The sequence below is a fragment of the Tachypleus tridentatus genome, chromosome 9 (genome assembly GCF_004210375.1).
Source record: "Tachypleus tridentatus isolate NWPU-2018 chromosome 9, ASM421037v1, whole genome shotgun sequence".
NCBI lineage: Eukaryota > Metazoa > Arthropoda > Merostomata > Xiphosura > Limulidae > Tachypleus > Tachypleus tridentatus.
In genome coordinates, this window is record NC_134833.1 from 107,961,492 (window position 1) to 107,978,227 (window position 16,736).

At 35.6% G+C, this 16,736-nt stretch overlaps 1 protein-coding gene across 4 annotated transcripts in view; it reads left to right on the top strand.

Moving 5' to 3' along the window:
* The first annotated feature begins 619 nt into the window (after positions 1-619).
* Positions 620-16,736, top strand: part of LOC143226010 (apicoplast pyruvate carrier 1-like) — a 74,482-nt gene continuing 58,365 nt past the window's right edge. For 3 of the 4 annotated variants that reach the window (XM_076456375.1, XM_076456374.1, XM_076456373.1), the window contains exons 1-6: positions 620-756; positions 2,275-2,368; positions 3,309-3,617; positions 5,503-5,629; positions 6,044-6,171; positions 14,686-14,812. In XM_076456375.1, coding sequence (XP_076312490.1) covers positions 3,352-3,617; positions 5,503-5,629; positions 6,044-6,171; positions 14,686-14,812 — 648 coding nt within the window. In that variant the 5' untranslated portion in view covers positions 620-756; positions 2,275-2,368; positions 3,309-3,351. The remainder of the gene's footprint in view (positions 757-2,274; positions 2,369-3,308; positions 3,618-5,502; positions 5,630-6,043; positions 6,172-14,685; positions 14,813-16,736) is intronic. The other variant, XM_076456372.1, reaches the window with a different exon arrangement.

Sequence of the window (16,736 nt, forward strand, 5' to 3'; positions counted from 1 at the left end):
GTAAGTTCAAATGAACAAATATCTAAGAAAAATTTAAGATTATAATATTCCATTCCAGAGATAGTAAATAAATGTATTTACAACAATATTCTTCATTTCTTGGTTATTTGTCATGTATATATATGAGATGCAATATGGTGTTATATATTTGAAAAATGATTTAGAATAGAAATGTGCAGTTGCAAAACATTAGGAAAATCTCTGCCCTGAACTACTGTTAAAGGACATTGCTGTCGACATCCTTATACAAAGTGTATCACTGTGAAATAATGTTTTCGATTAGTTACAGGTGTTATCCACTTTAAGAACAACAAAGTAGCAAAAGTAACTTTAACTAGATAAACTCAACAGCTTTTTCCACCGCTTGTTATGTGAAACCTGTATATACAAAGAATGAAGAATCAATACTATAATATTACTGAAATTTAGAAATACGTCGTATATTTAGTTAGCATATCTGCATTTATATAATACTAAAAATGCATTAATCTTAGATTAGGAACAAATAATGTTATATTAGAATGTACGATAATTAATAATAAGTCTTAAGTTGATTAGGCAATGATAGATGGGATAACTGAGTTATATCCAAGGTCAAAACACAAGAGGTGGAGCGTTTACTCAATTTCCTAGGTGCAGTGCAAATGTCAGACACGGCTGTAGTGTTCATGCCACATATTGTTAAGATATTTAGGTATACTATGTAAAGAGTAGAGCAGTAGCAAATTTTATCATAACGTACCTTATATTACACTCGTAAGTATAATCTGTTATTTAATTTTATCGTTGCTCACTTCTTTTTAAGTTTAATTTATTCTCTCTTTTTTTTGTCACGTTTCATTGTTTTATATATATGTTTTGCATTTCTGCGCTCTGTTTTGTAGATGTTTGTTAGCAGTGCAAATTATCTTACCTGACATATGCAAGTACTTGAACTTCAAAGTAATGTGAAAATACCCTTCGCAATTATATTTTGGTTGAGCTGCTATGTTATTGACTTGTTTCTTCCATAATTTAAAATATACCTGAACATTTTAAACAAAATACTTTTTATATTATACATATCAACGTGAATGATTATAGAGCGAGTGTTTTACACCAGAAGAAAATGTGTGAATTGTATCCTAAAGTTAAAAATTCTAGATACTAGATTTCACCCAAAATTAACATTGATGGTACTAATCGTTTACGAGTATCTATTTGCCTGCATAGAAATACGAACTAGCTCTTTATTTAAGTATAACGAGTTGAATATATTCTATTGAGTATTTTAAGTGTGGAGGAGACAAGTTGGTGCATTGCTAATAGGGAACCGGAGAAAACAATCGGTTACTTTTAAGTTTCAGATCGTATCATTTAGCTTAGGTCGCAATATGGCTGATCTGGAGTGTTGTTTTTGATTGTTTGTTTAAAATAAAATCATTCATTTTGGAAGAGAAAAATTGATAGTAATAAAAGTACCCAAGAAACTGTTATATTATGTGAAATAACTAAGAGTAAAAAAGTATGATTTAAATGAAAGCTCTTTCATTGGCAGTGCCTGTACGTATAACGTTAGTTTTCCTTGGATAAAATAATAACAGAATAGAGTGCACAACATATGGTAAACATAACATTATCCGAAACTATCATATTAACTGTAGTACTATTACTAGTATTAGTGTTACTATTAGTACAAGTCCTACCCTTCTCACTATTTTTAAATACTGAATAAGGATATTATATGAGTGGGAAATGCAACTGGGGAAGTGATGAATATTTATAATTAATTATAGTATTTTTGATAATTTATTGATGAATATATATTAACAAAAACTTTGCTTTATATTATAAATTTTAAATATTAAGTTTCTTTAAAAAACTTAATTTTCTGGTGCTAATTGTGTAATAAAAGATGGGTTAAAATCAGTTTGATTAAACTGATTAAGATTAAAATGATTTTTTACAAATAATATTAACTTCTCATATTTAATGTTATTTTTATGTACTTAAATATTAGAAACATTAGTTTAGAGAAAGAAAGTCAAATGATTTGAAAAATATCAAAATTATTTTTATTTATGTACACAAACACAAAGCATTACTGATAGATGAGGTTTTTGCTAATAACTTTTATAATATTTGTTTAAGTTTTCAGTGTTATTACGTTCAGCATTAATTATCAGTAAGTTAACTGTCTGTGTTCTATTTATTACTTTATACTACCTGTAGTAGATTTTAGGTTATATTATTTCTTGCAAGTGTGAAAATTTTAATTGTTTGGATACCAATTAGGTACTAATATCTGGAAAAAAAAAGAAATAGTATAGGTATCAAACACTGTTACCTTGCTGTGGACTATTTCTAGTGTTGGATAGATTTTATGAAGGTAGGTTAATATAATGTAATTCATATGCAACTTGTACTAATATCTTGTTTCTGTTTTTTTGCATCAGTTCCTTAGTTAAAATAAATGAAATAATTGTATTCTTCCATCACCATGTGAACTTACATATACTATTAGATTTGTTAATAAACACAACATTTGACTGAGGTTATTTAAGAAGCAGCCAACACAGAAAATATATTTTAATCTAAATAAGTAGCTGCACACTATTAGCAATTATCTTATTTCGTACTTTATTTGCACAAATTGTGATCCATCTCTAACAGAGGCTATTTTAATCTTGTACTGGCATCTGTTTTTTTTTTTTGAAAAATCCAAAGATTAAGAGTGTAATAACATAAACAAATACCCATTTGCAAATATATAAACATATTATTTGAGTATAATGAGAAAAAAAAGCATTTTAAAACATAGAGCACTTATGTTAGATATACTTTGACATTACAAATGAAGCTGCCAGTGAGTGGAATTGTACTACATTAATAATTCCTTTTCAATTAAGAAAAAGATACTGTTGGAACCTTGTATATGTGTAATAAAAATAAAAAAATCCAAAGAACAAATCTGGTTCTGAGCTTCCCAGATTTTAAATTATCACACTTCAAAATATTTGTTTTGTAATTGGCTAACCTTTTATTTTGTGATTTTGAGGTAGAGAGTTATAAACCTGTGGCACTGAGTGCAAACAATGTTGTTCACACTGTTAGTTTAAAGCTTGTTAAGTGAGTATGTAAATAGGTTATATATATGTGTGTCTGTGCATAATATATCATCAATTCATGTATTTATTTCACAAGATTAAACAATGTATATACACTGTAATGGTTTAATTGTTCTGGTGACAGAAAGATGACTTTTATGGACTAATAATTTTTTTAAATTGTACACTTTGTGTTCTGATATTTTTTCTTGTTTTATATAGACATTGAAGAGAGTATTTCTGGTGATTCAAAGAAAATTAAAAAATGTCCAAACTTCATGGTTTTTTGGCAGTGTTTGGAGGGGTACTTATTCACCTTACATTAGGAACTTTTTATACCTTTGGTAACATGAACACTTATATGACTTCCTATATTAAAGCCAAAGTAGATGAAAGTGTATCATACAGTCAATCATTATGGATTAATGCAGTTATGATACTGGGTCAGGGGTTACTGATGCCACTTGGGGGTGTGTTGGAACACAGATATGGAGCTCGTATTACTTGTTTCATCGGTTGCACAATTTTCAGGTAAATTTTTAAAATAAATGAGTAACTTAACATGCAAGATAAATATCATATTTATACTGTTACAATATAAATAACCTTTTTTTTTAAATGTGTACTTTGATATCAACATGGTTTTAAAGTTTCATATCATTTTTACAGTTCACATAAAACCATGTTTATGAATTAACAGGCTTTATTAATTGCTAGTGAGATGAATAGTGGTTTTTAATTTTTTTTAACTTGTGATTTTGTATTGATTCTGTGCTTTCTTCTGCAGTTATTATAAATGGAGAGGGCCTGAGAAGTCTAGGATAATTTCAGGTTTTAATGGATTATTGCAAAGGAATATACTTGTGTTTTCACTATAGGGTAGATGGCACTGGGGGATATGTGATTAGTGTTGTAAGTTTGTTATTAGGTTGGACACATGTCTCAAGATCATGTTTTAAAACAGTTTCAGACTATAAAACTAGATGAGATAGATTTAAGATATGAAACACTCAGACATAATTCCATTGAAGACAGTGTTACTTTTTTGATGAAATAATTTGTTTTAGGTTTGGCAAAAGTTGCATCATTCATCTCTCAAATAAGGCATTTCATCTTAATTGTTAATAACAAATATAAAGCTAACACTTACCATGATTTGTCTGAGTGAAATATGATGGTTGATATAGATTTTTGAAATCCTTTGATCTTGTTTATTTATTGTTAGAATAATTTAATGACTTAAAATATGAAAATAGATTATTGTTACTTAGAAGTTATTGGTAGTTAGAAGTTAAAATATTTATACTTTAATAATAAGTTTATGTTGCAAGTTTTTGTATTGATGCTTTTTTTTTTGCTCCTAGGTTACTCTCTGTGATTATGATGCACATATGACATTTAAATTATTTGCTCACAATGGCTTTTATTAGTTTAGTTTTATGATTCAAAGCCTCTTATTTGGTTTCAAATATCAAAACATTTGAGGTCTTATTCCTGACACAGCTAACTGTATCATTAGTAGGTTTTACTACTTTTTAATCACATTGATATATTTTGCAAAGTTAAATGTAAAACAACAAAGAAGAATAAAATTTATCCTCTGTAAAATTTGTTACCTAGCACTACTTTTTAACATAGGCAAATTAGTTTGTTGAATTATGTTCTAAATGCTAGTTTATGCTCACATTAAATTTGGAAGAATGTTTCCCAAAAAATTGAATAGCATAACAAATTTTATGTTAGTATGACTACATTAACAGTGTGGCATATTCAGAATTTGAATGAACTGTAGAGCAATATTAGATAGACCTGTTTATTAGTAGGAGATGCACTAAAGATAGTGTAAATTGAAGTAACAAAACTGGACAAAACATGTAATACAAAATGCACAATTTTTATTAAGACACTCAATACTAACACAATGAATAAACATGACAGACTCACTATGACTGGACACCTTCAGTGATTAATTTTATCTGATCCTATTTCAATATAGACTGACACAGTTCAATATTCCTTAGCATGCAGAAACACTCATGTATACCAAGTACAAGTAGTGCTAATGACTGGTCATTGTTATTATAAACTAGGATGGGGCCATGACTTCTAGATAGTATCTGAACAACCACTGAAGTACACTACAAATTACTTCCTTATACAAAAGCATTATTGAACAATATCCTTTCATGGCAGGACAGATATTATCTATATAAAGACCAACAAAGAGAAAGAAGTAGCTCAAAACAAAATCAATTTAGCTATAATATCAGAGAAATTAGAAATGTATAATTTATCTAAACACTGCAACATTATAAGTTAGGAGAAACTAAGCGTTTTTCTAGTGCCTATTTTTTGTAATAAATCTGACTTACTGCATTTCACTTATCACTTACTGATTCATTATTTTTGTTCATAGTGGCTGTATTGCACTGTCAGCTCTTGCTATAAAGATTAGTTTTGTTGGAACTGCTGCTGTTTATGGGTTTTTAGCATGTTCTGGCCTTGGACTTGCCTATGTTGCTCCACTTGCTAATGGAATGAAGGTAACTTTTATATCCGATTTCTTTTTAGTCATTTTCCTATTTGTTGTTTTATATATGTCTCAACTGTGTGTGTGTGTGTATATATATATAATTATCTTATGTCAGAATTATACCTGTAGTAACATAAGATATTGGTATTTGATGACATCTTTTTTCCTAGATTTGCTTTTATTTGTCATTTTATATTGCGAAAGATGATGAAGTAATGCAATGATGTTGCTTTACCCAGATTTTAATCCAAGATATGTTAATACTTTGCTTCATCAAAATGTTTTATTTCTTACTTGTGTATATGTTTTACATTTAAAACAGTTTGAGTCTAATTGGATTTTGAAAAATACTTAGGTGCTATTCTGTTTTTCTTAAAAAATGTCACAGAAGTATTGCAACTTTTTTTTTTCTCTTCATATCTAGTGGTTCCCTCAAAGAAAAGGTCTTGTTAATGGCATAGTTGTTGCTGGATATGGACTTGGAGCTTTAATTTTCAATCAAGTTCAGACAGGTTTTCTTAACCCAGAAAATAAATCACCAGAAAATAATGGGTCTGTTGATTGTTGTATGAAAACATTAGTGTGTATAAATATATATTTTGGTATTTCAATAGTAGTAATGGAAAAAGTGTACTTTATTTGCTGGAAGTCATAGGGAAAGGTTGGCATAAGGTCAAGAGATTTTCTACAGATGCTAATAGTTTTGATGCCAGTTTGAAGACAGTGGTTGCTACTTTATTATAACATTCAATTGCTACAGGGCATTTGACCAAAAGTAAATTAAATATTTTTTGAAATTTAATAAATGTTATAATTAATAACTTCTACTGTCATATTCATATTCCCAGTGATTGAGGAACTAGACCACCTTTTTTTCTCAGGATATGAACATGATGTATTAGGTACCGTTTTGTTCGTATATTTGGTTATTCAAGATGCAACTTTAAAAAATATATACCAGCAAAATTTATTATAATTTGTAAGAAATTTAATGAAAATCTTACAAAGTTGCAAAATTTCTGATAGTTTATTAAACAGAAGTAAACAGAAATTATAAAACCTTCTGGGATCTGAAAATCCACCCATGTGTTTGCCATGCTTGGTGGCCCATAAAGGGGAGGAGAGGATCATGGTGGTTAAGGGGTCCAATCGTAACACCACTTTGGCCTTCAGCTCCTGTAGACAGATGGCCTTGGGATGTACCCCCCAGGGTCAATCAGCTGGTCCACTTGAGCTAGGGTCAACCAAGTACCAGTGTTGGATATTCTCAACAGGTGTTGTGGACATTGTTCTGATGCTGGTGTTTAGGTATAGTGCTCATGAAATCCTGGCATTGCTGCAATGTTCTTGTTTGATATTGCAGTGAGTGCCCTCATAGGCCTCTGTGGTTGGTGGGGATAGTGGCCACTGAAATGTTTTTATTTTATTATGGATATCCCCCCATTCATGAACAAAAAAAAAACAAACAACAAATTATCAGAAAATGAACACATATGCACAACTCTGTTATACAGTAACCATCAAAGTCAGATTCAACATCTTGATTTTTTATTCTGCATTATTGTCTGAGAAATCTTTAGGGCAAGTGCCTCCTTTTTTATTCAAAAGGGATTAGAGAGGCTTTGTGGCTCTCCCAAGTCAGTAAGGAAGCTGCACTCAGGAGACATCTTGGAGGGTACTTCATCTTCACCATAATACATCAAAGAGAATTGGGAATATATCCATCGAGGTTACTCCGTGTGCTACCCTGAAATCCTTAAGAGGAATTATTGTTGAGAGGGACTTGAAGAACATTCCTGAGTTGGAGACCCTTGCTGGTTTTTCCAGCCAAGGCATTTCTGTAGTGTGCTGAACCTCCACTTGCAAAGATGGAATTATGATGCTTATTGATCTTCTGATTTTAACATTTACATCACCACATCCATCTGTTACAATCAAGGCAAGTTATCTGAACTGTAGGGTATGGCCATACATTCCCAACCTTCTCAGTTGTTTTCAGTGTCACAGGTTCAGTCACTCGAACACAGCATGTCATTATTTTTAAACATGTGCTCATTGTGGAGGCAAAGACCATGATATCTATGAGTGTGAACTGGAACCACATTGTGTTAACAGTAATGGTTCACACCACTCTTACTCTAGTACTTGCTGTAAGTGGGTGGAAGACAAAGAAGTGCAACACTTGAAGACTGTGAACAATATCTCCTACCCAGAGGCTTGGAAATTACTGTCCTGCACTCTATCTCGGATATATGCTTATGCAGTCTGTTCCATTGCCAGAGTGGGAGTTTAGATAGATCTTTCCGTGCCCTTCCCTCGGTGTGGATTCCTGTACGTGGTGAGGGGATCTCCCAGGAAAGGTTCTATTCTGTCTGGATACCTTTTTTGGGATCTAAACATCCACCCACGTGTTTGCCATGTGTAGCGACTCGTGAAGGGGAGGAGAGGATCCTGGTGGTTGAGGGGTCCAACCCTAACACACCACTTTGGCCTTGAATTCCTGTAGACGAGCGGCCTTTGGGTGCCCCCCCTTGGGTAAATCGGCTGGTCCACTTGGGCTAGAGTCAACCAAGTACCAGTGTTGGAAGTTCTCAACAGGTGTTGTGGACATTGTGTCTGATGCTGGTGTTTGGGTATAGTGCTCATGAAACCCTGGTGTTGCTGCATTGTCTTTGCATGACATTGTAGTGCGTCCCCTCGTAGGGCTCCATGGTGGGTGGGGTCAGTGGGTACCAAAATTTTTCTTTTTTCCTATGGATCCTCCTTCAAAAAATTTAAATAAAATAGTGAAAAACAGTCAATAGGTAAGTGACCACGTCTTGAAGACTCTGAGCAGCAATCTTCAACATCTGTAACACATGTACCTCATTTTCTTATATTACATTCTCTTTCAGAAAACCTTTAGGGCAATTGTCCCCTTTTTTTATTCAGAAGGGACTAGAGGGTCTTGCTGGCTCTCCAAAGTCAGTAAAGAAGCTTCGATCTGGAGACATGTTAGTTGAAACATCCACAACCCACCACAGTGAACTCCTCTTGAATTCAACGGCAATTGGTGATATACCTATTGAGGTTACCCCTCATGCTATCTTGAATTTATCATGAGGAGTTATTGTTGAGAGGGGATTTGAAGAACGTCCCCGAGTCAAAGATTCTTGCTGGTCTCTCCACTCAAGGAGTTTCTGCAGTGAGGCGCATCTCCACTCGCAAAGATGGAGTTACACTGCCAACAAATACCCTCGTTTTGACATTTACATCATCACGTGCACCTGCCACCATCAAGGCAGGTTATCTCATTTGCAGGGTTCGGCCATACATACCAAACCCTCTTCGATGTTTCCAATGTCAGAGATTCGGCCACTCAAAGACATCCTGTCGTGGTTCCCTGACATGTGCTCGTTGTGGAGGCAAGGATTACGATGCCTATGACTGTGACATGAATCTACATTGCGTAAACTGCAATGTTTCTCACCCCTCTTACTTTCATTCTTGCCCAAAATGGTTGGAGGAAAAAGAGGTGCAGCGTTTGAAAACGACACATAACATTAGTTATCCTGAGGCTCGGAAATTGCTTTCCACAACTCCATCTCGGACATATGCTGCTGCACTTCATTCCACAACTACAGTGGGAGTGCAGACAGATCTCTCTGTACCTCCAAGAGAATCGTTTTCAAAACAAACGAAAAGCCTTTTGACCTCCATGGTTAAAAAGGTTGAATCAACATCCACACCCATTTCTGTTCCTCCCATACATTCCAACAAACTTCAAGATCCACATCCTTCAGTTTCAAATACAGGCATTTCTTCTGATACATCTTTTTCTCCCACCCCAAGAGGCAAAATAATCATTCGTTCACGTCCTCAGTCACTGGAATCCCTTTCCAACAAAGACCTGCCCAATCGACCCAGGGCAGGATCCATGGAGGTTGATAGACCTCCTCTGACTAATGACAGGAAGGAAAAAAGACATGGTCGAAAATTGAAGGGTTCTCCAGCCATTTCGCCTACCCGTCATTAAAAAATGGCCACCTTGATACAATGGAACTGTCGAGGTTTACGCTCTAATCTGGATGATATCAAAACACTGATTGCTTCCTACCATCCTGTATGTCTTTCCTTATAAGAAACATTTCTAAAACCTGCTGATACAGTCACCATTCGGCAGTATTCTCTGTACAAAAATAACAGGCTGTGTGATGGACGAGTACATGGAGGGGTGGCACTATTGGTTGATCTGCATGTGCCCACCCTGTCTTTGTCACTCAGTACACCCTTGGAGGCCGTAGCCATCCGTGTTTCCTTGGGTCATACCATCACTGTTTGTTCTCTCTACCTGTCCCCTGGTGAGACATATGATCAATCAGACCTTGATGCTCTCATTGAACAGTTGCCGTCTCCCTTTCTACCCCTGGAGGACTTTAATGGACATCATCCCCTCTGGGGAAGTGCTGTTATTGATGGGAGGGGTCGCTCTGTAGAGCATATGCTCTCTGATCACAATCTTTCTCTTTTCAATACTGGTTCTTCCACTTATTTTCATGCACCTAGTCAGTCCTTTACTGCTATTGATCTCTCAGTTTGCTTCCCTTCATTATTCTCCCATTTTTCATGGAGGGTTAACAGTACTCCACTAGGCAGTGATCATTTTCCTATACTTTTGAGAGAGACAGGCCGTGGTTGATGCCACCCTACCCACGTGCCCAGGTGGAAGCTGGATCAGGCAGACTGGTCCACTTTCACTGCTCTCGCAGAACTTGATCCTGCCATCGTGAATCAGCCATCAATAGATGACTGTGTGGCAGCGGCAACTGGCTGTATTATACAAGCAGCTGCTCAGTGTATTCCTAAAACCTCAACACGTTTTCCACTATATCCTCGTCCGTGGTGGAATCATGCTTGCCAATCAGCACGGAAGGCTCAAAAACGGGCCTGGGATACTTTTCGTAGATATCCCACACTTTCACACCGTGTTGCATTCAAACGGGCCCGTGCACGTGCTAGGTGGGTAAGACGTCAAAGCCAGAAGGAATCTTAGATTAAGTTCTCAACTAGCATATCTTCTACCACTAGTTTCAAGGTCATATAGGACAGGATTTAAAAGGTCAATGGGCACTACAATTCTGCCCCCCTCTTGATCTTACTCTCTGATGGTCAGGAGGTGGCTGATGTCCAGAGCATCACTGATACTCTAGGTGTATGCTTTTGCTGGGTATCTAGCACTTCTGCTTGTTCCTCCACTTTCTTGGCCATCAAGACTCGGGCAGAGCGTTCACCTCTTTCCTTTCGAACTGACTGTCTCTTTGACTATAATTGTCCCTTTACACTGGTGGAACTGAAAATGGCCCTTCATCGGCCTGGCAGTACATCTGTTGGACCTGATGATGTACACTATGACATGCTGTACCATCTATCTCCTGCTTCTCTTGATGTCCTTCTAATTGTCTTTAACCAGATCTGGCAGGAGAATGTTTTTCCTGATGCCTGGTGCCAGGCTATTATTTTACCTTTCTTTAAGCCAGGGAAAGATCCCAAGATTCCTTCAAACTACCATCCAATTGCTTTGACGAGCTGTCTCTGTAAGATTTTAGAAAGGATTGTTAATGCTCATCTTGTTTGGTTCCTCGAATCAAACAACCTCCTCTCGCCCACCCAGTTTGGGTTCTGATGACAGCATTCCACCTCAGACCACCTAATTCGACTTGAAACATCAATCAGAGAAGCCTTTCTCAAATGCCAACATCTTGTGTCAATATTCTTTGACATTGAGAAGGCTTATGACACAACATGGAGGTATGGCATTTTGCGAGACCTCCATACATATGGGTTACGTGGCCATTTACCCATGTTTATTGAAAATTTTTTAATGGACAGGAGATTCCAAGTTCATGTGGGTTCGACACTTTCCAGTTCTTTTGTACAGGAACTTGGAGTCCCTCAGGGCTGTGTTTTGAGTGTCACACTTTTCAGTATAAAGATAAATGCCATCACTGAACAACTCCCTCTCACTATTGCGAATGGGTTGTATGTTGATGACTTTCACATCTCATGTCAGTTGTCGAACATGAGATATAATGAGTGGCAACTACAAACAGCCTTCAATCGTGTACTGAAGTGGACTAAGGGGAACAGATTTAACATCTCTCTCTCTGAAACTGTTTGCATGCACTTTTGCCGCCAACGGGGTATTCACCCTGATCTTGAACTTTATATCGAAGAAGTTTCACTGCCAGTGGTCCCTGAGACCAAGTTCTTGGGGCTTATCTTTGACCGTAAGCTGACCTTTATACCACACTTAAAGCAGCTTTGAGTCAAATGCACAAGAGCACTGAATATCCTCTGTGTCCTCTCTACTACCAGTTGGGGAGCAGATCGATGTTCTGTGTTAAAGGTATATCATGCTCTTGTTCGATCAAAACACGACTATGAATCAATGGTCTATGGCTCTGCCAGATCCTTGGCCTTAAAGATGCTGGACCCCATTCATCACCAAGGACTTCGACTCTGCACTGGGGCTTTCTGCACCTCTCCAGTTCAAAGTTTATATGTTGAATCTCATGAACCTTCTCTGCACCTTTGCCGTTTGCAACTATTTTTACTATATTTTTCGAAACTTCGTTCCTTACCAAAGCATCCCACCTGGGGATGTGTTTTCCTTCCTCAGTGGGCCGTACTTTTTCAGAACAGACGATCTGCCATTGCTCCGTTTGGCCTTCACATCCAGGCGCAATTGGATGAATTGGGTCTGTCCTTGGATAACATTGCAGAATCCACTGATCAGCCCATCCCACCATGGCTTATTACAGCCCCCACATGTGACCTTTCTTTAAGTCATCTGAAAAAGGCAGATACTCCAGATTGGAAGTACCGTCTTTTATTTAATGAACATCTTTCAAAGGATCATTCCATTCCCATTAATACAGATGGTTCCAAATCAGGTAATTCAGTAGGCTCTGCTATGGTTTGCTGCAGTTTGGTGGTTGCGTGCAGAATCCCCTTTACAGCTTCTGTGTTCACTGCTGAACTGTATGCCATATCTCTTGTCCTGGATCATATTGAAGCTGAGCAGTACTCCAACTGCACTATTTATACTGACTCGCATAGTTCTATACTGGCCCTGGAATCGCTACACGTTGGCTCACACCCTGTTCTCGCTGATATTGAAAACCGACTGGCCCATTTCTCATTAACTGCTACTTCTATCCAGTTTTTCTGGATACCAGGCCATGTTGGTATTTGCAGAAACGAGCTTTCAGACACGGCAGCTAAATCTATCTGCTCCAGCACTATTGCCACTGTGCCTATCCCGTACATGGACTATGGTCTTGTATTCAAGGCTCGGCTCCGTGCTAGCTGGCAGTCCACTTGGAGTGAGCAACGCGACAACAAGCTTTTTCACATAAAACCCTTTATTGGGCTTTGGCCATGTGGTTTCCGTAAGGTTCAGAAGGAGGAAGTTGTTCTAACTAGACTATGCATTGGTCACAGTTTTTTAACTCATCGTTTTCTTTTATCTGGAACTGATGCACCAATGTGTAGTTTGTGTGACACTCAAATCACTATAAGCCACATTTTACTTTCTTGCTATCATTACGATTCTCAATGACGGCACTATTTTAAACATGTTCTTTCCTAGGGTTTATCTGTAACATTGGATAGTGTTATTGGTGATGGTGACACTGTCCACCTTGATAATGTTTTTAGTTTTTAATGGCCATTAATCTTTTTAATCTCATTTAAGTGTTGAATATTTATTCATTACACCTTTTTAATTGTGGTTCCCTTTTTACAGTTTCATTCTCTCTAGTTCAATTTGACATTGGAAAATGGCCAGAACATTAAATAACTCTACACCAGGACTGGAAAGGCCAACTTCAGGTGACTAACGCTGCTGTTTGAACTATCCGTTTGAACTACTCGTTAGTCGTCCTGGCGAGTTGTTATTACATTTTTGCTGCATGTCATTTAACACTTTTATTACTTTACCTTTTAGTACTGGCCATAATGACACATAACCCGGAACCAGGACTGGAAAGACCAACTTCAGGTGACTGACGGTGATTCTTATACTTACCTGTTAGTCTTCCTGGTGGGTTATGATCATTACCATTCTGCTACAGGTAGTCCTTTAGAACTTTGTAGACTGGATGTCAACATTGGTTTAATGCCATTTTATATTTTAACTGCTGTTTTATTTTTACCTTCATTTAGTTTTACAAATTTTACTCTATTTACTTTACCTTTACCTTTTTACTGGACATTTAGCTACTCATTATTACGATTTTGCTATGTGTCTTTTAAAACTTCTATTATTTTGTATTTTGATAATGGCTGCTATGACACATAACCCAGAACCAGGACTGGAAAGGCCAACTTCAGGTGACTGACGGTAGTTCTTGAACTTACCTGTTAGTCTTCCTGGTGGGTTATGATCATTACCATTTTGCTAGAGTAAGTCCTTTACAACATCTTTTACTCTGCTTTCTCTCTTAACATTGTAGACTAGGTGTCAACATTGGTTTTATGCTTTTTCTGTTTTTCAATGATGTTTTGTTTTACCTTCATTTTCTTTTATGTATTTTACTACATTTACTTTATTTTTACCTTTTTACCGGACGTTTGGCACAGATAGCCTAGCTGCTTTGTGCCATAAAACACTAAATCAATCAATCAATCCATGCCCTCCTTGGTTAAAAGAGTTGACAAGTTTACATCCATCTATTTCCATGTCTGTTTTGCCACTCCTGGTGGCTGCTTGGGTCCACTTCTTTTAGTTTTGGGTTTTAGAATCTGTAAATTTCAAAAATTCAACATATTTTTATATTTTTCTCTAGTTCTATTATTTATAATTACTTTGCTTTCTGCTTGATAAATTTTTTAGTAAGTATTTGAGAGTATGTAATTTGGAAAAGTATTAAAAAAAGAAATGTAAGAACCTTTTAAGCTATAGCATTGAAAATGGAAGTGAATTTAGTTAATTATTGGGTCTAGTATTGTTAAATTATATTTAAGGTATTGGGGTTTATTTCTGGACACAAAACTGTTATGATATTGCTTTTTCTGTTTATATAGGTATTTCAAAGATCCAGAGATTTTAGATCGAGTTCCTAAAGTGTTACTGTTGTTGGGAGGTGTCTACGCTGCAATGGAGCTCATAGGATGCATTATTCTCTTCAGTGCACCAACTGAAACTTTGTCAGTAAGTTTTGTTTTTGAAATGTTTCTTCATATTGTATTTAACTTTTGTGTTTTAGTACAGGTGTTTGTATAACAGTTCACTACTCTAATTAGTACCAACAGTTATATTTATTTATAATGGCCATATCTAATTTATCAATTCTCAATCATTTTTGTTTGTTTGCATAATTATTATGCATAGAGTTATAAGTTATTATCAGTTGATATATATTACTTTTGTATAAAAGTTCATTATTTCTGTATATCTAGAAATTATGATTCCTAATGCAACAGTGAATTATCCACACAAGTTCAAGGGACCAAACAGAACATTACTTTTGTCATGTTACAGGAGACACTAAAATTCTATTATATTTATCAAATAGTTCTGAATTTTTTTATCCTTACAGTATTGTAGAATCAAAATAACCTTCTAATAGATTGAAAACAATTGTTTTGCACACATTATTGGGTTTAATTTGTATATTTGGAGATGTGGACATTTCATGATGTATACACAAAATTTTAAATAGATGCTGTCTTATGCTGCTGTGTTAAATTTTGAAGTTTTGTTTGTGATGGTCTTTACCAGTGTACCAGTTATGTTTTAAACATTCAAACAGTAATGTCTTTCAGTAATTGTTTTACATTAAATAAATTGTAAACTATATTTCACAGAGAAATATAACTTCATGTTGCTTACTAGTTACATATGTTTTGGGACAACAAGCTACCTGTTGGTCTATCTTGGTCGTCCCATCTTCTTAACTAACTTAAAACTATTATATCAGTAAATTAGAAAAAAACTTCAATCCAACTCGTATAATTTTTATAGTTATCAAGTTTTCTTTTAAACTCAGTTACACTTACTGCCTCCCCAACATCTGAAGGCAACCCATGGCAAAGACCAACTACCATGTTAGAAAAATAAAATTGTCTTAGATGAAGATGACTTCTATCATGTCAAAGTTTATATTTGCAACCCTACCCTTCTCACTGCTTGGCATGGAAAAAAGTTGATACATCAAGACTATCAATTCCCCTTACAGTACTAAACACCTCAGTAGATCCCCTCTAGCTATCTTTTTTTTGTTGTTAAAGAGAAATCAATTAGAAACATTTCAATCTCCTTGTATGACTACCCTTCCATCCCAAACACCATTTCAGTAATTCTACTCTGAACTGTTTTCAACAATTCAATGTTCTTCCTAAGATAAGGAGTCCAAGACTTAAAACAATACTTCAAGCATGGTCTAATCAGTGATTTACACAATAAAATTATTACCTTTTAAACTCCTATTTGCCCTAACACTAGCAGCAGCATGTTGCTTGGATGGTTAAGAGACTCACCAACCATTACACCAAGATCCCTTTCTTTAATGACACTGTTAAGGTTATTCCCATCAAAATTGTATTTATAATTCAAATTTTCACAACCTACATGTAATATTTTGCTTTTATTATAATTACAATGCAATTGCCATTTATTTGTCCAATTCACAGACAAAGAAAAATTCATCACATCTGTGACAGGGATTTAATTTTTAGAGGAAAGAAACTTTCCCAAACTGGGATGTTCAGGGATATTAGTATCCCCCTTTTTCCCCCTCAGAATAAATTATTTTCTGAACTTGTAAATGTAAATTTAGAGAGACTGATCAGCTCTTTCACTATGGAGGGTTTGAAAACTACAGATTAAAGAAATGTGGATAGTTCAGAGGCAGAGATGATAAAAGTAAGATGGATAGCATTGTTGAAAAGAAGCAAGGGAATAAACTTTCAACAAATTGTATTATAACAAACATCCCATGATCAGGGTCACTGGGTGGCTGGGAACTGCAGATTTGGTGCTAAGGCTGACATAATTAAATGCAAGGGAGGGGAAAAGGTAGTGCCCAGAGAAAACCCACTTTCACAGGACAGGTGCTGAATTAGTCTACCTGTTT